Consider the following 27,277-nt stretch of genomic DNA (forward strand, 5'->3'; position numbering starts at 1 on the left):
GTACCGCACCCCGACCCCGGCCCCCGCCCAGAGCTCAGCCCGCGGCCCCGCCCGGGCCCCGCTACCTGCGCGGGGCAGGGAGGGAGCGGGGCCGGCTCGGGCGGGGCAGGGCTGTGCCGGCGGCGGAAGCGCCGCTGCGCCCGCCCCCAGCCGGGCCGCAGGTGGGGCGAGAGCGGCCCCGGAGCGGGCGGTGCGAGCGGGCGGCCGTGCCCGGCCCTCCCCGCGCTGGCCCCGCGCCCGGCGGGGCTGTGGCGGCGGCCGAGCCGCGCTCCGCGCCCGCCTCCCTGGAGCGGCGCCGGGCGGGCGGCGATGGACGGGCAGCCCCCGGCGGGCCCCGCCGCGCCGCGCTGGAGGCGCCGAGCGACCCCCCGGCCGCAGCCCCTCGCCTGGAGCAAGCCGCGGCCGCAGTCGTACCAGAGCCCCAGCGGAGTGCTCGTCACCGACTTCCCCGTGGAGGACAGGTGCGCCTTCTCCGTGTCCCGGCCCGCCGGCACCAGCGGCCCCTCGCCCGGCAGCCCCGCCATGGGATCGGTGTCCAACGGCACCGTGCGGCCGCCGGGCTCCCCCGCGCTGGCCCCGGAGCGGCGCTCCCGGGTGCTCGCCCTGGCTCCGGACAGCCCCGTCGGTTCCACCGCCAACGGCACCATCTCCCCGCCGGGCAGCGGGCAGGGCCGCCGGCCGCCCAGGACTGCGGGGCTGCCCGCGCTGGCCCCGCAGCAGGAGCGGATCGTGTTCGGAGCCGGCGCTCAGCCCGCACCGTGTCCCCGGACTGCCGAGCCCCCGGAGGTGCCGGCGGGATCCCCGGGCAGCGGCAGAGCCGGCGGAGCCCTGGAGGTGCCGGGGGGATCCCCGGGCAGGGGGAGGGCCGGCGGAGCCCCGGAGGTGCCGGCGGGATCCCCGGGCAGCGGCAGGGCCGGCGGAGCCCCGGAGGTGCCGGCGGGATCCCCGGGCAGCGGCAGGGCCGGCGGAGCCCCGGAGGTGCCGGCGGGATCCCCGGGCAGCGGCAGGGCCGGCGGAGCCCCGGCGGGGCGGTGCGCGGAGCCCCCCGCGCTGCTGAGCACGGCCAGCCCCGCGGCGCGCAGGGTGGGCTCGCAGCAGCTGATCCCCCGCAGCCTGGCCGAGAGCCGGCCCGCGGGCCGCGCCCAGGGCCACGAGCGAGGCCTCAAGGTGCGCAGCCTGGTGGAGACCCCCCGGCTGGGCCCGGGCAGCGACCCCGAGGACGAGCCCGAGGGCGGCCCGGGCGCGCTGCGGCGCGGGCTGCGCTCCACGTCCTACCGCCGGGCCGTGGTCAGCGGCGTGGAGCTGGACGGCTCCGCCAACTGCAACAAGAAAAACAGAATGTCCCAGCCCGTCCTGAAAGCCGTGGTGGAAGATAAGGAGAAGTTCTCGAGCCTGGGGAGGATAAAGGTAAGGTGTGCTGGTGGGTGAAGGTGTTGGCTCCGTGGGAGCGTGGCCTGCTGATTGTGCGCTTTCTATGAATGCTGGGAGTTTTCAGTTTGTTTCTTCGCTACCACAAAACTTAGTTACTGTGAGTTTTAAAAGTGCTGTTTTTCAAGTGAGGTGTTGGAGATGGCAGGCTCTGTTGAAATCCAGGCGGATCAGAGCCTTTTCTGGCTGCCTCCTGTTTGCTTTTCCTGTTGGATTCTCCAGCTTTGACAACCGAACCACGGGCTTAAAACCTGTGTCCCAGAAAGGAGTAAACAGGAAAAAAAAAAGAAGAGACATTGTCTTAATAGAGTTTGCAGGCTAGAATAGAGACAGAAAAATGAACTTCCTCCCTCACTTTTCTGAGACATAACTTTTGAAATATTTTTTTAAATCACAGAGTAACTTTTAAACCGATAGAAATCACTTCAGGTATTCTAATTTGAATGCCTGAAAGTAAAAGCAGCATGCCTGTTTTTAAATCTTGGTTGTAATCCCTTAGAATCCCGTAGAAGACTCACATTGAATGTTACTGTATTCAATTATAAAGACATACTGATAGTGTTCTTTTACTTATCATAGCGTAATATTGTATTTCCTTGTTGTCAATATAACTTGTTACTGTATGAAATGTTGTCATAGATTTCTGTGTAATGAAGTACACCAGGCCAAGAGGTGATGCTGTAGCTTTTAGAATAATTAGCAGCTTTACGGCAGTTTTCAGCCAATTTGAAGTTATGGTAGTGGATGCTTCTGTGGAAACACGGCAAGTGGTGAAATAGGAATCGATGACACTGTGAACAGCTGCAGAGCCTGGGGTGGTTTGGTTTGGTAGTGCACTTAAAACAGTGAGTTATGTTTAAGATAGGAGGACATGACACTGTCCTTAGAGTTCCCTGCAAGTCGTGTTTTATTAAATACTTGGGCCCTGGGACTTGTAGCACCAGAGCAGCTGCTTCATTTCAGAGGTTTGTTGTGCTCTCAGGAGGCTCCTTCACCAAGTGCTCAGAGTGGTTTTGTTTGCAGAGTGCAAGGGCAGCCTCAGTGCTGCGCCTCCACAGAAAGCCCTGGGACACAGGGATGAGTTGTAGGTTCACTGAACCCTCTCAAGGCAGTGTAATGTGCTTTTGAAACACAGGGAAAATACATCTAAACAAGGCATGAGAGAAGTGAAACTAGAGTAGCTTTTCACTTTCTCTGGTGACAGAGCTGTTTTTACTGAACTCCTGTCCAACATCCAAGTTTACAGATTAGGGCCTGTTGATTTGGTGCCCAAGTCTAGAATAAAACAGACATTCTTGTTACTGTGATAGTTTTGCATTCTCCTCCTTCTAACATCTCTCTTTTCTGTTAAAATTGACTGCAGAAGATGCTGAAAGGACAAGGGACGTTCGATGGGGAAGGTGAGCCCTGCTCTGTCCAGACTTGTTATTAACTCCCAAGGGAAATGAACCTCAGGATCGTTTTGCACACTTCCTTTGTATGGAGCCCAAGACCCAGTACCTTGTTTTTCAGTAATGTCCCTGAGATGTGGGATTGTAATTTTGGCACTAGACGTACCTTAGGGATATTTTAAAGAGTATGAAGTGGCAGATAAAAAGGTTTGTCAAGGGCTTCTTTTCCACTGAAACTCCTGTCCCTCCCAGAGAGTGAGCTGCTGGCTGTGTTTGCCTCAGCACTGACAGTTCATCCTGGGCTCCTCCGTGTGGTTCTGCCCTCCTGCCTGTTCCTGGGACTCTGCCCAGCTGCAGGACATTTGATCCTTTATGGCTTTGGGACCATCCCTGCAGCACACACCTGAGTCCTCACTCTGGGCTGGGGGTTCACGCAGCTGCTTCTGCCTCGTTGTCAGCTCAGGCTGCTGGGCTGAATGTTTCGACTCTGTAAACATTTTCTTTTTTTGCTGCCTAGGCTTCAAATTCAGGTGTCAGAAAAGCACTGTCTATGGAGCTGTATTTTTGTGCTACTCTTTGGTTCTGGGTTTTGCCAAGTTTGCTGCTTTTTCCAATATTCCAACAAGAAAACATCTATGATGAGTCCACAGAAGTTCTGTTATAATAACTGCTGCTCTCTTGGCTTTTCTCTGAGGTCTCTCTGAGGTCATGTCAGCTGCTGTGTTACCTTCCTCTTACTTCTGTTTTCAAAGCTTCTCACTGTGTTCTCTTTGCATCATCCCCTTTCCTACTTTTTTTTTTCTTTTTTTTTTCTTTTTGTCTTCTCACACTATCTCCTGATGATGTTTTTTAGATTCTCTTCCAATGACTCCTTTCTGTCTTGGATGATCCCAGCCAAGCACTTTCTCTGTAATGCCTCCCTCAAGTCAGTTGCTGTAACAGGTTCCTCTGTTAGAAGTGGGTAAACTCTACAGCCCCTTCCCCAAGAGCTGCTCCAAAGGCCACACCTGCCCAGCACTGGAGCAGGGCTGTAGGTGTGAGCTGGTGGGACACACCCAGCCAGGTGTGGGACTGCAGGAGTTGGGGTTCTGCCTGGAGCAGCCACACTTCCACTCCAGTTCCCCTTCCTCTGGTAGGGCAGGTTGGATGTTATCCAAGGCCTGGCCCAACTAAAAGTACCTTTCAGAGCCTGCCTGCTAATGGCTTCGTTCCTCTGTGTGTTTCGGTGGTGTTGGGTTCGTGGCCTTGCTCACTGCTGTGCCAGGGGTGTGTGCCAGGGAGGTTGGGAGGCAGCAGGAGTGCTCCACCTGTGTTCCTTTGCACTGATAGTGCTGAATCAGTGATGGCACAGCCCAAATACACACGAGTCTATCTGGTCCTAAGGTTCATAGGTCTCAGGCTTACTCAGACAGGCTTTTCACTTTGTATTTGGAATAGTTCTGACCTCAGATCTCTGAAACTCAGAGACAGTCAGATGTGAAGACAGTATTTAGAGTTGACAGAAGAGGGGTTGGTGCTTTTCCTGGACATGATAATAGTGAGACCTGCAGATCGCTGCTCCACTGACACACAATCCCGTTTTCTAATTGCTGCTTAATTACAGAACTGGGTACAGCAAACCAAGGAAGAAAAAATTGTTTGCTATTTTTTTTTTCTTGACAAAGGCCACATCTGTTCTTTAATTCGGTCTGGGAGGATCTTTGGGTACAGTGATCCATTGTCACTGTACTGCACCATTGTCCAGCCCAAATCAGTTGCTATCTTTGTCTCCTGGAGTGTGAGCAGCACAGTGACACTTTGGTTTCTTTCATTGTTTAAATGCTACTTTAAATTTTTATGACAGCAGCTAAACTAACTTTCTAGCAATGACTGACATACTGTTGTTATTTGACAGAAAATGCTGTCTTATATCAGAACTATAAGGAGAAAGCTCTGGACATAGATTCTGATGAGGAGTCTGAGCCCCAGGAGCAGAAGTTGGATGACAAGGTTGTCTTTCGCTATAAGCCCCTGAGGTCGACGTGGAGCCAGCTCTCGGTGGTGAGTTGTGATCCTTGTATGGCCAGGGACAGGAGGGACAGGATCTCTGGGTGGGCTGAAGCAAAGGCTTCTCTTACTGTCTGCTGGAGTTCTTGGCTGAAATTTGTCATCGTCTTTTTCATCTCATAAGAACAACATGGAAGTCCCCGTCAGTTACTGGTCTTTGTTTCACATAAAAAACAATGAACCCAAGTTCATTTTAGAGTCCTGTATTTGGCAAAGACACAACTTCACTGATTGATTAGAAAAAGCGTTGTGTGAGTTCACTAAAAGGGCAAATTACACTAAAGAAAGGCTTCAGTTAGTTACAAACAAGTTGCTGCTGAATTGTTCTGAATCACTGCACAGCAGCTCTTAAGCTGACTGGAGTGCAGATGTTTAATGGGAAGCACTTTGAGGAGCGGAGCTGGTGGTGCTGTGCTGTCCCTTGCACAGGCTGGGAAGTGTCTGCAGGGCTTTGGCAGAGCAGCATCGTTGAACGAAGTGAATTCAGCTGTTCTCATCAGGGCTGCAGTCCCACTGCCTTCCCTGCTGATAACCTGACAGTTACTGATAGCAGCTGAGACTGCCACAGCTCTTTCTCAGTGCCTGTGATTTTGGGACTGAAGGAACCATAAAAATTCTGTGTTTACATGGCTATTCTTTGATCCTTTCCGTGGCTTCTGGAGGGATATCCCTAAAATGAAGGGTTTGGGGTTGTTTGTAACTTGCAGAGTGTTGTAGGTGCTCATCTCTGGCATTAGAGACACGCCACGACAAGATCACCTGCAGTATTTGACCATCAGCTCTGGATATCCCAATAAATGAGGGATTAAGCCTCAAGGAGATCCCCAAAGGCTGGTTAGATGGTCTCATTAGCAGAGCTGTCTTACAGATGCTGATGACCTTTTGCAGTTTCAAGTATTGAAAGATGAATCTCGCTGATTCAGTAATTATAAAGAAGGCAAGACAATGTGGTTTTGAAAAGATGTGCTTTTATTTTCTTTTTCCAACAATCAAATACTTAAAATATAGTTCATTTGCTTAATGTTGCAAGAAAAAAAGTGTTTATAATGAGGTCAAATTGGTTTTCACTGCCTTCTGGGCAAACTAGCAGTTAAATGTTCAACAGCTGAGGTATTTTGGAAGGAATGCTATTTATTAATAATAAAGGTAATTTCAAAACACTAATTTACTTTGAGTGAAAAATAACATGAAGACCATCTCAGGAGGAGAACTGTTCTGTGCTGTGCTTCACTTACAGAAATCAACTCACTCTTTACTGCTCCTCACGCAGAGACTTGTGCACTGTCTGTATTTGATTTACAAGGTTGGAAGTGGGGAGTACATGGGAAAAGGTGGTGCATGCAGAAAACAAAATCTGGGAATCCGAGACTTGTAGTGACTGTGTTTATAACTCTGGAAAAATTCCATGCTGTCAATGTGTATTAAAAACTTAAGAAGTGAGTCTGGAGTTGTCGCAGGAAGTCAGCTGGAAAATGTCAGTCCTGGGTCTCAGCATATGCTGGGAAAGGAGGAGGAGAATGGCTCTGGTGTTTGTGCAGTGCCTGTGCTGGGAAAACCAGGGCAGATGCAGAGGGATCCCCTCTCTCTGCAGGAGATTTCCTGGGCTGCTGCAGCTCCAGCCACCTGTGGCTGAGGGGTAGTGCCCTTCGGGTATGGAGTTGTCAGATTTTTTACAAGAACAGTAATAAAATAGGGTGTTTCTGTCTTCCTGAAGTGTTTTCACACGTGTTGATCTTGGTTGTGACTGGTTTCTCATTCATGTAAAAATCAGCTACTGTCAGTGATTCATGGAGCACTCCAATGGTCACTGTCCAGGGTCACTCCCAGGGTCACTGTCCAGGGTCACTCCTGGGTCACTCCCGGCTCACTGTCCAGGGCTGTCTCCTCCCAGGGTCACTGTCCAGGGTCACTGTCCAGGGTCACTCCCGGGTCACTGTCCAGGGCTGCCTCCTCCCAGGGTCACTCCAGGGTCACTCCTGTCTCACTGTCCAGGGCTGTCTCCTCCCAGGGTCACTGTCCAGGGTCACTGTCCAGGGTCACTCCCGGGTCACTGTCCAGGGCTGCCTCCTCCCAGGGTCACTCCCAGGGTCACTCCAGGGTCACTCCCGGGTCACTGTCCAGGGCCACCTCCCCTCCGTGGTACCAGCCCAGCCCCTGGTGTCACTGTGTGCGCTGTCAGGGCTGGTGTCTGCACTGGCTCCCCTTTCTCTCCCGGTAGCAAAGGGCTTACGGTCACTTTGGGTGTGGTGCAGCCACTTAATAGGTTTCTGCTGAGTTCCTCTCCTTCAGCACCTCCTTGTTTCGAAGGGAGTTTTGTCCCTAACCAGAGTTCCTGTCCTCCTTTCATCCTTTGCTTCTCACCTCCATGGTTGAACCAGTCATTGCTGGGGAAAAGCCAGTCCAGTGATGACAGCAGTGGTGTTTGGCCTCTTCCATTCCTTCTGCTCATGTTCTTGGCTTAAATGAAGTTTTTGTTTGCTTGGTATCACACGTGTGACATTTTTTAGGTTATTTCAGCTTAAACATTTTGGACACGTCAAAATTAGGTGCTGAATTTTCTTTGGCAGAAATGGCCAAAGCAGCCTCCGTGTCTGGGCCTCTGTCTTTTGGGGGTGTTGCTGTTGATGGGGAGGGTGAGGCTGGGCCCTTGGCCTGTGAGTCCACGTACCCTGAATTCACGTGTACACCCCTGTGCGACAGCAGTGACCACAAAGCACAGCTGCGGTTTGGAGCGTGGATTCAGCGTTCCCCATGGACCTCCCTGGGCACGGGCAGTGTTCACAGGAGCACTGCGGTCTGGGGGATGTGTCTGTAGGTGTTTCCTGTGTTGGTGTGTTTTTAGAAAGCTCTGCCACTGCATCCAGAAAACAGCGACCTTGCACCTTTCAGTGCCATTGCACTTCCTCAGGAGTGCTCTGAAGCTTCCAGGCTGCTGATTAAAATGTACTTCAATTGTTTAATAGAAAGACAACTAATTAGCTCTTGCTCAGCTTCCAGAAGTGTCTGCTTATGGTGCTGTGGGAATCTGGGACGTGTGTGGAAGCACAGTGGAATGTTGGTGTTACTTTCATAGGCATTTACCTGAGATCTGTACTTTGGTGTACAAAGTGTGGCACCTCCTCATTCCTGCTGTCCAGCATTGTAATATATCCTTTAAAATTCCAGGGAACAGGTGGAGCAAGAAGAGAAAGCTGTTGGTGACAGCACGTTAGGAGCTTTTGGAGAACACTGACACAAATGGGTGTGAGCTCTTGTGTCTGTGATGTGCCTCTGGAGAGAGCAGGGCTTTCCACATGTGGCCCTTTCCCTCCCTGGCCCTGGTGTTCCTCCTGATCTGGGTCCTGTGTTCAGAGCTCCTTAGAGCCAGGCCTTCCTTGCTGCTTTGCTCTCTAGGTTTGACGCTCCTGTATCTCTTCTTAATGACATTCTTCCACAAAAGGTACTAAACATACCAATGGATTTGTTTTTTTAGGTGAAGAAGAATGGACTGTCAGAAGCCATCAGCCAGGAGGAAAGGAAAAGACAGGAGGTACCCTGTGCTTTGGGGCTGGCTGCCCAGGGCTCACTGCACGCCTGGGGCAGCACTCTGCTTGTTGATAAGACTTCATTGCTTGGCTTCCTGCCCTCCAGTGAAGTGTCCTCTCTCCTCAGGGAGCAAAAATGAACCCAGAGAGTGCTGAGGTGCCTGTGTCCATGCCAGGGGCTCCTGGGGTGCAGCACCGGGGAAGGGGTGACATTAACCTGCAGCTCACAGAGAGGGGAGGTGGCACAGGAGTTTTGATAGCAGTGAGGAGCAGAGAGCAGCTTCTACAGAGCCCCTGGGCTGTACCTACCCCTGTGACAGCGCTGGGCATCCTGTGCCTGCTGGCACCCAGCTGCTCCCTGTGCCCAGGGCAGGGGCTCCCTGCTGGCAGCAGCAGCACAGGGTGCTTGTCTGTTCCCTCTCTGTCCCCTTTGCTCCTCATGTCCCCTTCATCCACTTCCCTTCTCCCCTTTCCTCGTGTCCCCTTCAACCACTTTCCTCGTGTCCTCTTCATCCACTTTCCTTTCCCCTTTGCCCCTCGTGTCCCCTCTTGTGCTGTCCCGTCCTTCCCCCCTGCAGGGTCTGTCCAGGGGAGTGGGAGGTGCAGCCTGGCCGGGTCTATGTCCCTGCAGCCCCTCCCCAGGAATGTCCTTCCCCAGGGAGCCCTGCAGCATCACTGCCATGGCACTGCCTCAGCATCTTCATTCCTCTCCAGGACACTCCTCAGCCTCCTCCTGCTGGGAAGCTTTTGGGACAAGGCATTTATTTCAGTCATATCCTTCAGGAGCCTTTAGTCTGTGTTTCCTGGAGCCATACTTGCATCCTTTCAGAAAGAACAAGTTCTTTGGATGCCTTTTAAATGTAAAGTCTTTATGTTGCCAAAAATGTTTTCATGCCTGAGGGCTTTTTATTTGAATTTTAGAGGCCAGTTCTTTCGGTGGGAGCCTAAATAAATATTTTAAGCTGTAGTTACATTACCAATTCACGCTTTTGCTATATTTCTTTTAAACTGCCTTTTATTCTTTATTCTTTATCTGTTTTTTAAATTGCTTTTTAGAGCCTATTAGATTATTTTATAGTATATTATATACATTGTCAGTGCAGAAAAACATATTTGTTTGTCTTCTGCCTTGATTAATGTCCATGTCCTGTCTTCATACACATCCCATCTTCCAAAATCTGTTAGTGACATGGATCTCTGTGCATATTTTGGCTAAAGAAAATGTGTCACAGACTGATTTGAACTCAGATTATTTTCAGTAGGTCTTTCCTTGCAAGCCTGAAATACCTCTGTATCTGTGTGTCTGTGTGTGTGTGTGTGTGCCAGCTGCAGAGTGCTCCTGGCCCTGAGAGTGTCCCTGTCCTCAGGGTCACACAGGCACTGACCTGATGTGGGGCAGATGAAGCCCAGCGTGGCTCCAGGTGCCATCCAGGGAGCTGCCCCAGCCCTGGCTGTGTGTCAGCCGCCCTTCCCTGGTTTTTATTCTCCAGGATGTGTTTGGCTCATACTGAGGTGATTCTCTCTCCCTTCCTTGCACATCAGAAGCAAAGTGTGTGCCCCAATCCTGCCTGTGCTGGTGGCTCTGATCCCAGTCTGGGAGAGCTCCACCAGGGCCCTCAGCCTCCTCTTGAGGTCACACCTGGAATTGTTGTCTTCAGACTCCTGGTTTGCAGTTGCATTAAAAACTCTGAATACAGACTTCTTTAAAAAGACCTTTTTTTTCTAGTATTAAATCACTTATTTCTAATTAATGATGGAGCTATTGTAGGAACCAATATTTAAATCATAATCTCTACCTTACATCCAAAACTTTGCTTTGCACCCCTGCTCAACGTTTGCTTTTTGTTTTTAAGGAAAAAAGCCCAGTCACTATTAATTCTCTTCTCTTCCCCCTCTACTTTGTAGGCAATATTTGAGGTGATATCTTCTGAGCACTCCTATTTGCTGAGCCTGGAGATTCTGATCCGGATGTTTAAAAATTCCAGGGAACTGAGCCTCACAATGACCAAAACAGAGAGCCACCACCTCTTCTCCAACATCACGGATGTTTATGAAGCAAGCAAAAAGTAAGCATGGCACTTCTGTATTTAACAGAGCTGTACATCCTTAAACCTAGCAGCAGGTTCCTTTTTGGCAGCTGAGTTAACCATTTCAGTGGTGACCATTTCTTCCAAAATCCTGCTGGTTTGAAGGTGGAAAGTACAGGCAGCAGAGATGTGCACTGGAGTGTGAGCAGGGCTGGCCTGGGGTTTGTGTCTGTGAAAATGGGGAGGGAAGGAAAGCCCAGAGTGAATCGTGGTGGAAATCAGCATCCTTCGAACCTAAGCAGATATGAGTTGAGTGCTGACCAAGCACCTGAGCTACTCCTTTCAGCGCATCAAACAAAGCTTAGTCTGCCTTGCTGAGCTGTTCAATTGGGGCTGGAGTTCCACACTTGCCCTGGCTGGTGCCAGGGGCTGTCCTGGCTGTGCTCTGGGACTGTCCCCCCTGTGTGAGCACCGGGGCCTGGCTCTGCTGCCACGGGCATGAGCAGCTGCTGCTGCTGCTTTCGGGCACCTTCCCTCAGTCTGCAGGCAACTAGGGAAACAGACACCACCGACAGTGCCCAAAGAGGAGGAAATGGCAGATCTGACACGATAGAAATGCAGAAAAGCCTTGTTCCTGACTGGTAATTACTGCCAGTGGAATTTAATCCAGGACATGCATATGCATGTGCTCTCAGAGTACTTCTCACTCTTTCGAGAAGTTGCTGAATGGGCTTTGCTTCCTTGCAATTTGTTCTGCATTCACAGCAGCAGGTGGATTATGTGTTCCACATAACTAAAGCATCCAAATGTCTGTGTTGCTTTTCTTATCCCTGATTCCCAGTCTGAAGTGAGCACAGTGGCTGAAGGATGCTCGTGGCCCCTCAGGGTTCTGAGAGGTCTCAGCTGCGGCTCTGTGCAGCTTCACATGGGTCTCTTTACCTGTGGAGCAGACGAATATTGGCCTCCTTTCAGAAGGGGGCTGAAGGTTGACGAAGGACTCTGAATGGGTTTTTGTTTTGTTCCCCCTTCTTTTGTCCCCGTTGTAGAAATTGCAAAGTTGTGAATTCTTTACCATTAAACTCCCATTTACCTTGGTGGAACTTGTGAAGTTCCATGTTCCCAGTCACAGTAAAGTCATTTCTTGGCTTTTTTTCTCTGAGACACCACAAAGTCTGTGGAATTTGACATCTGCTGTGCAGCAGCTTGACTTTTGTCTTCTGAAGTTCATGCAGCAACAAGATCTTGTTTTTTTTGGAGGCTGCTGTGCTGTGCCAAGTGCAAACCCAGCTCAGGAGCTGCAGAGCAGGAGAACATTTGGGTTTGCCTGGGGACCCTTCCCTTCTCCCTCCCACTGCCCTTGCTTTGTCTCTTGCAGTGGAGGTTGGGGTTGTGTGGCCCCAGAGCCACCCCAGGGACAGCACTGCTGCCAGCGAGGGCAGCTCATCCCAGCCTTGATTTTCAATACAGGAACCCCTTACAAAGTGTGAGGTGTAGAAGTAAAGGACAATGGGGTGGGGAGAGCAGTGCTCTTAGGGCAACTCTTACATCCCTTTTGATTAATAGTCTTCAAAGGAAGTGGGAGGGAGAGGGGAAAAAAAGAGTGGAAAAATACCACACTAGCCTAGAATTATAATCTTATTCTTTCTTGTCTGTGAAGCCTCAGGGTTTAAGAACTTGGTTTTTTATGACTCGGGGTAAAATCAGAAGTCATAACTCTTTTTTAAACTTGAAACATAATTTCTTTCCCAAGTTTTGCAATACTGTTAAACTAAGACAAAACTTGGTGCTGCCTTTGAGCAATGTCATTTGTGTAAGTAATGGAAGGATTTTAAACCAGATACCAGCTCGGTATCTCCAGACTGTTGCTTTCCATTTTCAAGGTGTTTCAAAGTAGCAAAATCCCCCCTTTTGTTATAAAATGGAGCGTCTGTCCCACTCTGCTGGATTTGAAGCAGCCTTTGCTTACTCCAAAACCTGAGTATGAGTGTAACTACCAGTGGTTTTGGTTGCTTGGACAAAAGTTCGCTGAGCTGAAGAACCTGAGCTGATAAAAATACTTCAGAAAAACCTTCAGTCAAACGTGTTTAAAGGCTCTGTCTAGGAACTTTGGCTTGGAACATGTTTAGTGGAGACTCTCCAGCAAGGGCAGGACAGGCCTGCAGTGCCTGACAGGGCCATTCCTGCGGGAACAAAGCTGCCTTTGTTGGAAGCAGAATGCAGAGAGCAGAGACTGTCTCTGCTTCTGGGAGCTCCGTGGAATGTTTCTGGCAGAGGGGAGTGGGGATGGATCATCTGTGCAGCCCTGGCCGTGTGTGGTGATGGAAACCTCCTGGAAGGTGGTTTTAGAGAGCTGGAGCTGATGGTCCTGGTGTGATGAGCGGGTCAGTAGTGCTGGGACCCAAACTCTCCCTGCTCCAGCCCCAGTCAGGAACTGTTGGACTGGGCTGGGGGTGCCAGGGAGCCCCTGAGCCAGGAGGGAGTCAGGAATGCTGAGACATCAGGGTCAGGCAGGCAAGTGGGGCACAGCTCCCCAGGAGCCTCTCTGGGGAAAGAGGAGTCACAGGGAAATGGGGAAATGTCTTCAGGAGCAGTGCAGGGTCCAATCTCCAAGTTTACAGCAGGAAGGAAAGCTTTGGCATTTGTGCCTTCCCTGCCATTAGGCCAGCAAGGGGCAAATGCTTTTGTGATACCAGAGCAGCATTAGCAGAACGAGATCCTAACAAAACCACTTGAACAGATTCTGTCTGGTTTTCAACTCTGTGTCTCAATCACAGAATCACAGAACACAAACACCCTGGTTGTGATGGGGTCAGGACTTACCCAGGACGTTCCCATTTCCTTGTCCCAGTGTCCCTGGGTGCCTGAATGGACATTTATTGTCCTGCAGGTCCCACCTCCGGCCAGGTGCTGTGGGCACCTTGCTGCAGTCTGGGGAATCTCAGTGGAACAGGAGCTCTGGGCTGGGCTGCTGTGGCCTTCCATGGCCCTGGATTTCTGCCCGAGCACCAGAAATAGCTGCAGAGGCAGTAGCTGCCCAGTGGGACAGGCCCTGGGGCCAGGGCTGGCCCAGAGCTGCTCACAGAGGGAGCAAACAGGGGCAGGGGCAGCTCCTCCTGGGGCTCTGCAGCTGCTCCCTGGATCCTGCCCAGTAAAAGGTGTTTTGTGGGCTGTGAGTTTGCAGGGTTTGGTGTTACATTCGTGTGTGGAGCTGTGTGTTGGTTTCCATTACTGACACTGTGGGAACTCACCAAACAAACTGATTCCAGTTCGGCACGTTAATCAGCCGGTTTTTGTGGTAAAAACTGATTTTGATTCAGCATAAAAATTCTGCAGAAATAAGACTGTTTTCCCATTTTTACTGTTTTAAATCTCCTTCCCCTTCCCTAAATAACAGTAGTGTTGCAGATGTTCAGATTCTGTTCCTGATGAGTAGGGTCAGACTTGGAGAGGTTAATCAGAAATCTCTGTCATTTCTAGCTGAAGTTATCTCAAGTTGGCAGTTGTTACTCTGTTGCCCCTGTCTCTAGGGGGAAGAAGCTGAATTCTGCTTGTGCCACTGCAGTGGTTTCTGTCCCTGGAGCTAAACCTCACATCAGAGCCAGTTCCCTGTTGGTTAAATTGAATGAACTCATTCCATCCCTCAGTCCTGAGCTTTATGGCAGAATCTGTCCTAAAACTGTAAGAGGAAGGATTGATTATGTGTCTGGTTCATTGATTGCATCTAATAATTAGCAGATTAGATGTGGAAAACTACAACTTTGATGCAGGATTTCCTCGTGGGACATACTGGGAGATGGGACTGTGATATACTGCTCCTCTTTGCCCCTCTTTTCCTTTTTTTCTTTTCTTCTCTTTGTCTTCTACTCTCCCAGATCTTCACTGTTCTTACAGTGACTGTCCCTGATGATGTCACTGATGAAGCACCAGATAAATTCTAAAGGTGGAAGTTGTGGCCCAGCAGGGTCCAACACCTTGTCAGTGTGCCATAAGCCAGCAGGAAATGTTGGATTTCCTCATTTCCTGAGCAAAGTGAATTGGCAGCAGGGGGAGGTTCTCCCAGCCATAAACATGTCTGAGCAGAGAGAAACAAATCCAGTGTGGGATGGGGCTCTGCTCTGGCTCCTGAGACACTGCAGACTCCACACTTAGAGGCTCTTTTTAATGTCATTTTAATATTTATGTGCCCCTTGGGGCTGCTCCTGACACTAAACCCCAAATGCACAGGACAAGTCTGTGACAACTCCCAGTGTATTGTGCCTTGGAAGGGGCTGTGTGGGGGGCAGAAGGTGCTGGAGGACTCTGCCTTCAGCACTGGCTGTAACAAACTCTGTACACAGGGCTGTAACAAATTCTGCTCAGCACCTGCAGGCAGAGCCCTGTTTATCAGCCACTCCATCTGCACTTACTGTGTCAGACCTTCACAAAAACCCAAAACCTGACCAAAATCCACTTGGCTGTGGTGGTTCTGGCTGACCCAGTGAGAGCCTGGCGGCCACTCAGTACAGCAGCTGCTTCTAAACACACCTGGAGCGTGCCTGAATTTAGTTAAGCCCTGTTGCTGTTCATCCTGTTCTGCTCCTCTCACATGTCTGAGGCATGTTTGCAAAGCAAACTGTGGAAAACATCCCTTGAAAAAAGGTGGCAGATTCGAAGTGATGAACAAATGGAATAAAGGGCTAAAATTAAATCAGATTTCAAAATACTGGAACTTAATGTGAGCTCATGTGTTTTAAGTATGTTTGGTGTGCTATATGAGAATTGTTTTATGAACTTGTTGACTCCAGGGAGTTGAGGATTTTGCAGTGAGTGCTGATGTACTAAGGCTGCAGCCAGGAACAGCTTTTCATGTGTGAGGGGTGACCCACAGAGCTGATCTGTGGGGGCCTGCCAGTGAGCATCATGGAAATCAGCACTGGGAAATCAGCTTTGGGAACACTGGGAGGGCAGAAAGCACAGGGAGGCTTCCAGTGCCCAAAGAGACTCACATGTGGGACAGAGCACAGACAACAGGGAAGTTGTCAGAACAAGCAAGAGGCAGTTCAGGATTTTGGGTTCCGTGCCCACTTTCAGTGTTTCCAGTCCGTGTTTGGTTCCAGTGGAGGGTTGCAGGATGGGGAGCACCGTGCCCTGCTCCACGTGGCTCAGCAGCCACACATACCTGTGTTCCAGCGAGCGCTTCGGGTGCTGTGCTGCCTTTAATTGCAAGAGGAAATGTGTTAATTTGTGTCTGAAGCAGTTTCATTTCTTTTCCAGCCCCAGTTCTGGAAATTCTGGTCTGACCAGCTCAGTGCTGCTGCTTGGCTGCGGCAGTGGGGGTGGGAAGTGGCCGTGCCAGCGCTGCTGCTGAGCTGCCGGGGGAGCAGCGGCCTGGGCTGTGTCCTGCCAGCACTGCCCCAGGAGGGGTGGCCTCACCCGGGCCACCGGTGCTGTGATCGTGTCAGGTGAATCAGTGCTGGGAGGGAAAGATGCTGTTTGCATGTGAAAGCGAGCAATTGATTTCAACCCCCCAGGTTCTTTGAAGAGCTCGAGGCGAGGCACCAGAACAACATTTTCATCGATGACATCAGTGACATCGTGGCGAGGCACGCGGGCTCCACCTTCGACCCCTACGTGAAGTACTGCACCAACGAGGTGTATCAGCAGCGCACCCTGCAGAGACTGCTGTGAGCGCGGCACGGCCTCCCTGCCCGGGGCTGGGTCTGCAATGGGGGCTGTGATCCCTGCCCGGGGCTGTGTGATCCCTGCCCGGGGCTGTGTGATCCCTGCCCGGGGCTGTGTGATCCCTGCCCGGGGCTGTGTGATCCCTGCCCGGGGCTGGGTCTGCAATGGGGGCTGTGATCCCTGCCCGGGGCTGTGTGATCCCTGCCCGGGGCTGTGTGATCCCTGCCCGGGGCTGTGTGATCCCTGCCCGGGGCTGTGTGATCCCTGCCCGGGGCTGTGTGATCCCTGCCCGGGGCTGGGTCTGCAGTGGGGCTGTGTGATCCCTGCCCGGGGCTGTGTGATCCCTGCCCGGGGCTGTGTGATCCCTGCCCGGGGCTGTGTGATCCCTGCCTGCGGCTGGGTCTGCAATGGGGGCTGGACCTGGGGCTCCCAGCCAGCCTGGGCTTGCCCTCGTGGGCACCTTCCTCTCTGGGGGCTGCACAGCCCCTCCTGCCAGAGCTCATGGCTCACATTCACCGGTTCAGTGTCACGGTGTGCCCTGTGTGCCACTCCTGGGTCTGCCCTCGCAGTCAGGGGAGGCAGCTCCCGGGGTTTGATGTCAGTGCTGGGGCTGAGGGAATAAAGCTGAAGGCTGGGGTGGTCTGACTGCTGCAAATGGCACTTCCTTTTTTATAAAATAATGATTGATTTAAAATTTAGCAACTTGCACAGTCGTTTGGTGAAGCATACTGTTGAATTCTTTCATCCTCTTTCTCCCAGAGCCACCAACCCAGCGTTTAAGGAGGTGCTGTCCCGCATCGAGTCCCACGAGGATTGCCGGAATTTGCCCATGATCTCCTTCCTCATCCTCCCCATGCAGAGAGTCACTCGTCTGCCCTTGCTGATGGATGTGAGACGCCTCCTTCCCTCTCCTTGCTGCTTGTCCTTGCACTGTTAACATCCTCTCATATTCCGTTCTGGTTCTCTCCAGTCTCTTCATGCCTTGTCCCTTACACCAGTCCTGGGCTGTGCATTGTGGATTCCTGCTGCATTTGTTTGCTGACGGGGATTGGGCCCTCCTGCTCCCCCACTCACAAGTTAAATACCTGGATGTTCTAATGGGAAAAGTGTACAGTAAAGGGTCAGAGTGGTTCTGAAACTCAGAAGGAGCCAGCACAGGGATTGTTTGTGGTGCTAGGATTGAAATGAGCCCTGCAGCTGAAAAACAAGACCTGCTGTTGTGTAGGTTGGTGAGGGCCCTTCGGCAGGGAATGCTCTTGGGAGCCTGAAGGATGCACTTCGTTCCCAGGGGAGCTGTGGCACACCCAGGGTGTGTGAGGGGCACTGAGCTGTCCCTCCCTGTGCAGTGACCAGGGACTCGGAGAGAGTGATGGAAGTGCCGGGGGGTGTTTGTCAGGCAGAATTCACACCAGGAGTTGGGGGATTTCAGTTAAGGGGCCAGGACTAAGTGAGGAACTGAAGCAGCAGGAGTGCAGATTGTGATCAGGCTCAGATTCCAGCACTGGTAGGAGCCAGAAACAGAACTGATCATTTTGTTCTGTGTATTTTTAAATTGTGCACTGATGAATTTGATCACCTGGACAGTTAGTTCATTCACAGACATTGAATTCTCTCTTCTCTGCAGTACCTTGCTAGGTAAAAAATGGAATAATAATCCAGTATTCCTGCAGTGAGTCACTGGGAGTGCCTTCCCCTTCTTGGGTTCTTCTTTCCTATGCCTCCTTCCCCTCTTTGGCTGAAACACTCTAAACAACCAAATCAAGCATTTTATTTGCCACTCTTCCAGTTTTGCTTTTTGTTTGGAGATGATTGTATAAACCTTGTCTAGAGAGGTGCAAAGCATCACTTTGTTCCCAGACCTTTCCAGGGGGGCATTCCTTAGTGTGACCAAGTGCCCGGTGTTCCCTCTTTATCTCAGTCCACAGCCACGATTCAGCTCCTGGATTTCAGTTAAGATGTGAAATTTCTCCGGGTTGTAAATTGTGCTGCTTGGTCCTCTGAAGTAACTGATGTTTTGTTTCAGACTATTTGCCAGAAAACCCCCAAGGATTCAGCAAAATATGAGAACTGCAAGCAGGCTCTGAAAGAAGTCAGCAAGGTACATTCTCAGGTTATTCCTGTGTACTTCCAGGGGAAAATGGATGTTTTCCATGCAGAAATAACGCAGGCAGGAAGAGCAGTGAAGCATAGAAGCTCTACGTGGTTGTATTTGAGGAAGGGCAATGGGATTTGGTTTGTGCAGATTTGCTGCTTCCTACTTGGGCAAGGATCTCAGGCTGGATGAGACCGTGGTGGTTCTGGGTTTGCGTGTGGGAGCAGTGTGGGAAGTTAATCCAGCTGGGAGGAGGGTGTGTGTTTGGAGCTGATCAGCAGCTTGGATCAGAGCAGAGGCCCTGCTCAGCCAGAACTGGGGCTGAACCTTTGCTCCCCCTGGGAATCACAGATTGTGGGATCGCTGGGGTGAGGGGATCTGGGAGCTGTGGGGCCAGCCCTGGTGCCTGCCCTGGTCCCTGCGGTGCTGCTAACCTCACGCTGAGGTGTCCCTGCCCCTGGTGGGGGTCTGTGCCCCCAGCAGAGCCTGTCCCAGGCAGCAGCAGTCTGTGGGGAGGCTGGAGCCCACGGCCCTGCTCAGCCCCTCTCTGTTTGCAGCTCGTGCGTCTGTGCAACGAGGGCGCCCGCAAGATGGAGAGGACGGAGATGATGTACACCATCAACTCCCAGCTGGAATTCAAAATCAAGGTAGGATGAGCGTCACGCTCCTGGCCAGAGGGACACTGAACAGGGGAACTTGCCCAGCATGGTCACATCCTGCAGTGAATCTTGCAAAGTGACCTCTTGCGGCACAGCAGAAATTAAACCTTTTTTGGTCGGGTATTTTAATTTCAGTAGAAGGTGATGCTACAGCACAAGGGATTGTGAATAAATACTGAGTGAAGAGTATTCTTTGTTGTAAAGGTAAAGCTGCTGTGAAGATTTTGGCATTAAGAGAGAGGCCAAAGGCTGCTGCCCAGTGCTGAGATTTGCTGCTGTACCTGATGGGAAAGGTGTGCCTGGGAAAACACTTCCAGGCCAGGGAATGATCCAGGGATGTTTGTCCTTCCCCTTAAGGGTGGGATATCACAGGGGTCTGTTAAAAACCTCCTGTACAATCAGTCTTTTGTAGGAAACAACAGCAGGCCCAGTCATAGGTAAGAGAGGTTTATTGGGCTTTTAAGTACATTTAATATTTCCATTCAACATTTGCTACAATCCTGTTTCTGTAATTGGTGTCTGACACCCTTACACAGTGAGGATTCTTTTGGGAGAAGATTATTTCATTATCAGGCATGTAGTGAGTGGAGGTTGGTTCTTGGTTTTAGAAGCACAGCTCTTGAAAGGCTCTGGATCAGGCTTGGGGCAAATGCTGCCTCCAAAAAGACATTTTCAACTTGCCTGAAGTATTTTTATTCTCAAACTTTGTCTAATAATTGAAAGTAATAATATTTGCTTATAGCAACAGCAACAACAAATAAAACACTTCTGGGCGAGTGACACCAGAGCGTTTCCTGACGGGTGGTCACAGACTGAAGTCTGCAGCGAGTCCAGCCCAGTGTCAGGGCTGAGCTGCTCTGTGGCTCCACTCAGACCCCAGGAGTCCCTCAGGATCTGGGCTGCAGGGTCTGCAGGCCCTCACCTTCCCCTGGGATGGGATGTGCTGGCTGTCCCTCCCATGTCCATCCCTGCGTGTCCCTCTCTGTCCCTGTGTCTCCCTGTCCATCCCTCCCTGTCCCTGTCCATCCCTCCAGTGCTGTGGCAGCAGCAGCCGCAGCTTGGGGACTTTGTCTATCCGTCCTTTTGTGTGGCATTTCCCTTTGTGCATCCAAGCCCCAGCCCTGCAGCCCCGCTCTGGTTAAGTGCATTTTTCACTCCTGAGAGCCTCTTTTCTGCAGCAGGGACATGGTGCACGTGATTTGCTCTTTTGGCAATTAAGGAAAAATTAAAGTAAAACCAAGCTGCCTTTGGAAGAGAGTCAATTAGAAAAATGGAATGAACTCATTTGGAGTACAGATTAGAAGAATTTTTTGTTCCTCCTCAAATAGAACTTTTAAAGCTATTTTTTGCTTGTAAACTAATCATCATGGGACTGTAATTCTGTTTTATAGCCATTATAAATTAGTTAAAGTATTTCTGTTCTTGCCCAGCCTCACAGAGTTTTGGAGATTTGTTTATTATTTTGTTAGATGTAACTGTGGAGAACTTCATGGGAGCCCAAGGGAAGTGACTCAAATCTTGTGCTGCTTGTGGGCATGGCTCAGCGTTAGAACTTAACTTTTAATTAGGTTTCAGCAGTTTTTGTTCTTAAATTTTGCATCTTTTTCAGGAGAGAAGTAGTGGGGTTTGTTTTGGGAGGCAGCGTTTGTGGCTGCAGCAGTGGGGTGGGGGTTCGGCCAGGCGGGTACAGGCAGGCTGCACTTGGCTGGGCCAGGGGATTAACGGGTACAAAAAGGCAACTCATGCAGAGTGGGGAAGGCAGCTGGCAAACTGCATGAAGGAATGTTTTTTAAAAGCATGTGAAGGGTGCTTAAATGAGGGGAAAACGGGCAGTTGTGTTCATTCGTGTGGACCTCGGTCTGCCTACGGCCTCCGGGGGATCTGTGTGACCAGGACAGTCGCGCATCTCCCTCCATCCTCCTGGCCCAGAGAAACAAAAGGTCCTCCCGTGGGCTCTGTGTCTCCTGCAGCTGAGGATAATTTGGGTTAATAAAGGTGAGTGTGCACATCAGGCAGCTCAGATGCTCTGGGGCTCTGGTGCAGCTGCTGCAGGTGTTGGCCCTCACCAGGGAGAAAGGGAGCTCCTGCTCCATCCACGTGGGCTGGGTAAAGAGAGGAGCTCTAGGATCCCTAGTTACCCATTTTCAGCAAAGGCTGACAGGTAACTCTGACACCTCAGGAGCCCAATGAGAACAGCAGGGCCATGGGCAGAGGTGTGAAGGAAGGAGGCTGTACCTCCACCCCCGGGGTGAGGAAGGTTTGTGCAGCCCTGCCCACCTTTCCTGGGTGACACTGGCACAGGGAATGTCACCTCTGTGAGGTACCAAGGACACTGCCATGTCCCCACGTGCACAGGAGCTGGTCTCACCCTGCAGATGCATTCCTGGCTTTGCTCTGTGCCCTCAGGGTGATCAGTCAGGTCTGTTCATTTCTGTTTCCCATGAGCAGTGATGACAGGTGCCCCAGTGATTCCCAGGTATTTGCAGCTGCTACCTGTGTGTTGTAGCAATGGTGGAGCCCCTTAAACTTTGGAAACCTCTTTGTGTTCGTAATCTCTGAGCTTTGAGTTTATCCAAGCATTTTTCACAAATGGATTGTACTCGGTTGTTTATTTTTAAAGAATTCTCTAATTTGGCAGGATTGCAATGTGATTTTCTTGCCTTGCAGCCATTTCCATTGGTTTCCTCTTCACGGTGGTTACTGAAAAGGGGTGAATTAACAGCATATGTAGAAGACACTGGACTTTTTTCCAAAAGAACCTCCAAGCAGCAGGTTTACTTCTTCCTCTTCAACGATGTCCTCATCATCACCAAGAAGAAGAGGTAAGAGCTTCACCAGTATAAAACTGCTTTGGTGTTCAGTCCTTGAATCACAGTGACTCTTAATGTGATCCTGGCTGTGGAAGGAGTTCAGGAGTTATTTGAGCCTCTATCATGGGTTACAAATAACAGGCAACTGCTTGTTGAACAGGATTTACTTTTGGCAAACACAACCAAGATTCCAAATTGCCAGATGAATTAAAAAGGCGATTCCTAATGCCCTAGCAAAGACAGAAGTTTGGGAAGGATAAAATATTGGGAATGTCCTTTCCCCTCACACTTCCCACAGTTCAGGAGCATGAAGCTCCCTGTGCCCAAGTGCCAAAGCTCCTCAGCAGTGCTGGAGCTCCCACCCACAGTGTTGCCATGGCACCACAGCACTGGACACAAGTGTTCGTTGCTACTTGGGCTTGAGTGTTTGTGGTTTTCCTTGAGCAGCTGAATCTCAGAAAATTCTTCACATTGCACTAAGACATCTCTCCTCACTGAGTGCTAAAAATGGCCATTTCTGGGGCTTTACCCAGAGCTCATCCCCAGCCCTGCCCCAGTTCCTTGTGCTGGAACTGCTCCATCCCTGTGGCATCTCCAGTGGCTCTGACCTGCTGGAGGTGCTGCAGATGAGCCAAAGGGCTCTGCAGTGGCAGGGCTGCTCCCCAGGGCTGGGCATGACGGACACAGCAACTTGGGATGTGCACAAGACTTTGAAGAGGGATAAAAATCTGCTTTTCCCCACTGCCCAGTTTTTAGTTTATTGGGAATGTTTCTTCTGCCAGTTGTCCTTGTAGCCCCTGCTGTGTGTAGACACAATCTGATTTTTTTAAAAATCATTAAAAATGGCATAGTATTGCCAAGCACTAATGCAGTGCCCTGAGAGGAGCAGTCAGTGGCAGCAGGTGTGGGGCTGCTGGGCCCTGGGGGGATGTGGCCGGTGCTGGGGCAGGGTCAGCCCAGTGCTGCCCACACAGAGCTGCCTGTGGGCTGGGTGGGGGAAATCAGAGCGGTATTGACCCACAGGGCCCGTGGGAAACGCACTGACAGCTTTTACATGGGTTTGGATTCCCTTCAGCAGCAGTCTCATCCAGCGGGTTTGTGGGATGAAAGTGAGGAGTGGGAAGGATTTGTAGAGGTTTATCAGTTGATTTATTAGTATGAAATGCTGTTATGATTAGCTGTGCACATGTACAGACTAGCTGATTAATTCACAAGAAATGCATTTATTATTCATTGCACAAATGCACAGACACATTTCTTTTTCAGAAACAAATTCCCAGGTGGTGATGGCAGCACTCCCAGTTGGGATTGCCAGTTCTTCCCTTGGCTAAGGAGTTATTCAGACCAAGAAAAAAAAAAAACAAAACAAACACTCCCCCAAATCCCCAAACTTACCCAAAAAAACCCAAACCCACCTCTCTCAAAAAACCAAGCCCCAGAGCATCTGGGCAGGATTGGTTGCATCAGAAGCACGTTCTGTGTCCGTGGTTTGGGAGTGCCCAAAGCTGTCCTGCAGAAAGAGCCCAAAGCCATCTCGGTGTTTATTTCACTGGTGAAAATCCACCCCGAGAGCTGAACTAGGGCTTTGTGTGTCACCAAACCCAGTGGCAGAGGTTGGTTACCCCGTGTGGAGCTGGAGGTGCTGCAAGAGCTGTCCTGACAGTGCTGTTAGATGTGTCTGTGCCTCTTCCCACACAAACTGAGTGGGGACCTGACCCTTGACCGGTGTTTTGTCCCCTCTGGCGGTGCCCTGCAGTGAGGAGAGTTACAATGTCACCGAGTACTCGCTGCGGGAGCAGCTGCTGGTGCTGCCCGGTGACGGGGAGGAGCCCTGGCCCTCTCCCGGGAAGAACACGGCCGGGATGCTCCACTCCGGACGGAATTCTGCCTCCCACCTCTTCAGGCTCGTGCTTCTCAGCAACCACGCCGGGGACAGGGTGGAGATGCTCCTGGGAGCAGACACTCAGTGAGTAGTTACTTAAGGGATTGCTTCACCTGATTGTCTCCACGGGCTGCTCCTCCCGCCCTGCCCACAGCAGTAATTATTTCTTTATTTTTATTACTTACTCTGGTTTATTAATTTAAGGTGCTGGGTGAGGCCTCGAGTACCCTGCATGCAGAGATGGGGCGGGTTCCTGTGCAGGGTCCCTCGCCCGGGGTCAGTGCTGCCAGGCGGGTGTCACAGCACCAGGATGTGGCACAGGAGTGTCCCCGGCACAGCCAGAGCACCCTGGGCCCTGAGCAGGGGCTGTGATGGTTGTGGTGGTGGCTGGATGGTACAGCAGAGCAGGGTTAATGCAGGAGCAGCCCTGCTCCTCGCTCTCCCGGGCACCCTGGGCAGTGTCCTGCCTTGGAAACCAGCAGCAGCCAGTGCCTGCTCTGGGTGTACAAGTTCCATCAACTTCCACACACCCCCCCAGCACTGAAAGAGTTCATTTGTTCTGGGGGAAGCTGGAAGTGGGACACAGACATGAAAGGGAGGAGCTCCAGACATGTCCCTGCCTGGAAAAATCGATAGTTTTAGGTTGGCTTTCAAAGTTTAGAATAACCATGAAAGGAACTGAAGATCATCAGTGCTTTCTATTAAAGATCTCATTATGAAGGCAGGAGATGATTCAGACTTGTTTGGAAATGAAGTTTTATTGGGGAGAAAATGCAGGACATATTTAGTTGTCTGGGCTTTCTATGAAAAGACATTTTGTTCTGTAGACTTATTATTGATTTGTTCTGTGCTGTTTGCAGTATAAATAGCAGTCCAGCTGATCATCACTCAGAGCAAGAGTCTGAAAAGATCTCCTGTATTTTAAGTTACCTATTTTTATGGTCTTATCCTTTGAGGAGGATGGGAAGGGAATTTCCAAGGTCAGACAGTTCAGAGAGTGGAGCGTGATGGCACACAGGGGTTACTCACAGGTGCTGAAGAGGGGGATGCTGGCACTGGCAGCAGGGCATGCAGTCTCAGTGCTGACCAGTACCCAGGACACGAGTCAGGACGCTGGTTCTGCTTTGCAGGAGTGACAGAGCCCGCTGGATCACAGCGCTGCGCCAGGACAGCGACGGGCCCCACACGGACAGGACCAGTAAGTCACAGCTGCTGGCACTCGTGGGGGCTCTGCAGGAACAGCTCTGCCCTCGGTGGGGCTGGGCTGGGCTGCAGCTGCCCTAAGCCATGGTGGGGAGTGTCAAGTGGACATTCCTTAAATAAATGGTGGTGTGATAAAAGCCCCTGCCCTGGGATAGTTTAACTGAGCCTGGCTCACTCCTCACTCCCGCAGCTCTGGCTCAGGTGGAGATCATCAGGACGTACACAGCCAAGCAGGCCGATGAGCTTTCCCTCCAAGTCGCTGATGTCGTTTTGGTTTATCAAAAAGTCAGTGATGGTGAGTGAGGATTTTGCTGTCTGTACCATTTGTCACCTCTGCAGGGGGATCCAGCTACAAAAACTTGTTTCCTATTAGCACAGGGCTGCAGTGAGTAAAAGTTCAGCTTCAAGGGGAAACGTCAGCATTTGGGTTCAGGTTTCTAAAGGAAGTAGCAGACAAAACCAGCTGTAGATCGTGGCTGCTGGCCAGATTTGGCATGGGAGGTGTCCACAAACAGGAAATTGAATTTGTATAAAACCACGGAGCTCAGACATTCCAGTGAGTGCCAGGGTTGTCCAAGAGAAACATCCTCAGTCTGTTGTGCCCTGGCCTGGGCTTCCCTGCTACAGCTCTGGCACAGGGTGCTGAGGTTTCCCACAGAATCAGGTATCCCAAGATCAGAGTGATTCTTGCCTGGGCCTGCCCACAACAGACTGATAGCACCAAGTGCTGGCACAGGGATGCAGGACACTGTCAGTACTTGAGGGACTAAATTCTAACTTGCTGTTGCTCAATTAGTTGTGAAATCAGAGATCCTGTCCCTTATGCTGCACTGCTCTTATCAGATTACTGTGGTACTGTAGCATTACTTTAAACTCTATTTGAATGACAGAAAAGATTGTGTGAAATTGTGCAATACTTTGCACACACTCTATTTCATTTTAGTCTGGCTCTGTTGAGACCATCTGCCAAAGCTGCCCTAAAGTGGTACTTGATTGCCAGTGAAGGCAAGTGCAGAACGTGTGATGGCAGTCAGCTGGGTCACCCCTTGGCAGCAGGCAGGGGTGGGTGGCGCACGTGCAGAGGTGTCACTGCTGTCCCCTCCCCAGGCTGGTACGAGGGGGAGCGGCTGCGGGACTGCCAGCGGGGCTGGTTCCCCCGCGAGTGTGCCAAGGAGATCACCTGCAGGGCCACCCTGGACAAGAACATGGAGCGCATGGGGCGCCTGCTGGGGCTGGAGACCAACGTGTAGCCTGGGCTGCCCCGGCAGGGCGGAGCCACAGCACGCAGGGGCCCGGCCCTGCCCTGTACTGGCGCCGCAGCAGCACCTGCAGCCGTGTCCGCACTCCGTGCAGCTCCTGCCCCGGCTGCCTGCGAGCACCTGAACTCATTGTCAGCAGCAGCACTCTGCAGGGCACGGGCCCGGAGCTGTGGTGACCAGCCGTGCCCTCTGTGGAGGCTGTCCGACCTCTCCAGCGCAGGCAGGAACCCGCAGCTCTGCCTCCCGGGGGCTGCTCACACTGCCTCCAAGGCTGCTGTGGGCACAGGACTGCTGGTGCCACGCTGCAGGGCAGGTGCTGCCGATGCACCTGTGCTTACTGCAGAGAACTGCTGAGCTGCGGCAGCTGCTTGTGCTTTCCTCAGGTGTCTGGTGAGGTCTTGCACTTCTCTTCGTGCCTCAGAGCAGCGGGGTGGGGATGAGAACACGAAATGCACTCCAGGGTGAGCAGAGTTCAGGGCAGGTGTCTGGAGAGAGGCGAGTCTGTGAGATAAAACCCTCCCTGATAAGGACGAGCTGCTGCCTCAGCAGTGTAGAAATGGGCTCTAGAAACGAGGGGACAGCTTGTAGCACCAAGGCTTTCTTCTTGTTGCCTTCCCCAGCCTCGGCACAGGGGATGAATGCTGGTTTTTATCCTGCAAGATGCTGGTTTGAGTGTTTGTAAAGATGTGGCACTCTAATAATTTAAATTACTTTAGGAAGGCAGTAAGTTTGTACAGAAATACTTACCTGGACAGTGTGACAGTGGTTACACAGCCTTGCCAATTAATTTATAAGTGGACTGATAAAATAGTAATGAGAGAAAGTGTAAATTGAAAGACTTATTTAACATAGTAAAAATACTGCTACTGTTTTAACAAATTTTGTTGTATACATGTGGATGTTTAACACATAACTGAATGTATAAATCCAGGCATTAATTTTATTCAGATTTTTTAATACACTGTATATATTTTTCATACCTAGTTTTTCCAAAAATGCTGTAATGTTTTGTAAAGACATTTTTCATTTTTCCTATTGTCGGACACAGTTCTTCAGGAATTAAAAGACTTCTATGATTTTATAGGACAACAATCAATAAAATGCTTTTAAATCTTCACTAAAAAAAGTTTTGGGGTTTTTTTTAATGCCATAAAGCTGCCAGTTGCTCATATCATTTTTGTCAGAGAAATTAAATCTCTTCAGTAACCACTGGCATTTTAGATTTTCCTGTTCTGCAGAGATGACTAGCACCATCCTCTGTCAACCCCTGCGCACTCTGGACACACACACACTCC

General features: G+C 51.1%; 1 protein-coding gene across 1 annotated transcript; it reads left to right on the plus strand.

Annotated features, from left to right (window-relative positions):
* The first annotated feature begins 294 nt into the window (after positions 1-294).
* On the plus strand, positions 295-27,104 carry ARHGEF26 (Rho guanine nucleotide exchange factor 26). The gene is made up of 14 exons (XM_066193626.1): positions 295-1,407; positions 2,792-2,828; positions 4,714-4,859; positions 8,338-8,394; positions 10,295-10,455; positions 15,927-16,079; positions 16,837-16,966; positions 18,101-18,175; positions 18,727-18,816; positions 21,496-21,650; positions 23,395-23,604; positions 24,651-24,718; positions 24,914-25,018; positions 25,831-27,104. The coding sequence occupies exons 1-14, from the start codon at positions 310-312 to the stop codon at positions 25,971-25,973; spliced, it is 2,628 nt and encodes an 875-aa protein (XP_066049723.1). The 5' UTR covers positions 295-309; the 3' UTR covers positions 25,974-27,104.
* Positions 27,105-27,277: the final 173 nt, after the last annotated feature.

Source organism: Chamaea fasciata, unplaced genomic scaffold (genome assembly GCF_029207755.1).
Source record: "Chamaea fasciata isolate MVZ Bird 193981 ecotype frontalis unplaced genomic scaffold, bChaFas1.0.hap1 SCAF_11, whole genome shotgun sequence".
Taxonomy (NCBI): Eukaryota; Metazoa; Chordata; class Aves; order Passeriformes; family Sylviidae; genus Chamaea; species Chamaea fasciata.

Excerpts from the sequence above, each read along its gene's own strand:
- ARHGEF26 (XM_066193626.1), top strand. The coding sequence starts at position 310 with ATGGACGGGCAGCCCCCGGCGGGCCCCGCCGCGCCGCGCTGGAGGCGC. Across the intron at positions 4,860-8,337 it reads CGTGGAGCCAGCTCTCGGTG|GTGAAGAAGAATGGACTGTC; the intron begins GTGAGTTGTGAT and ends TTGTTTTTTTAG. Across the intron at positions 23,605-24,650 it reads CTCCTGGGAGCAGACACTCA|GAGTGACAGAGCCCGCTGGA; the intron begins GTGAGTAGTTAC and ends TCTGCTTTGCAG.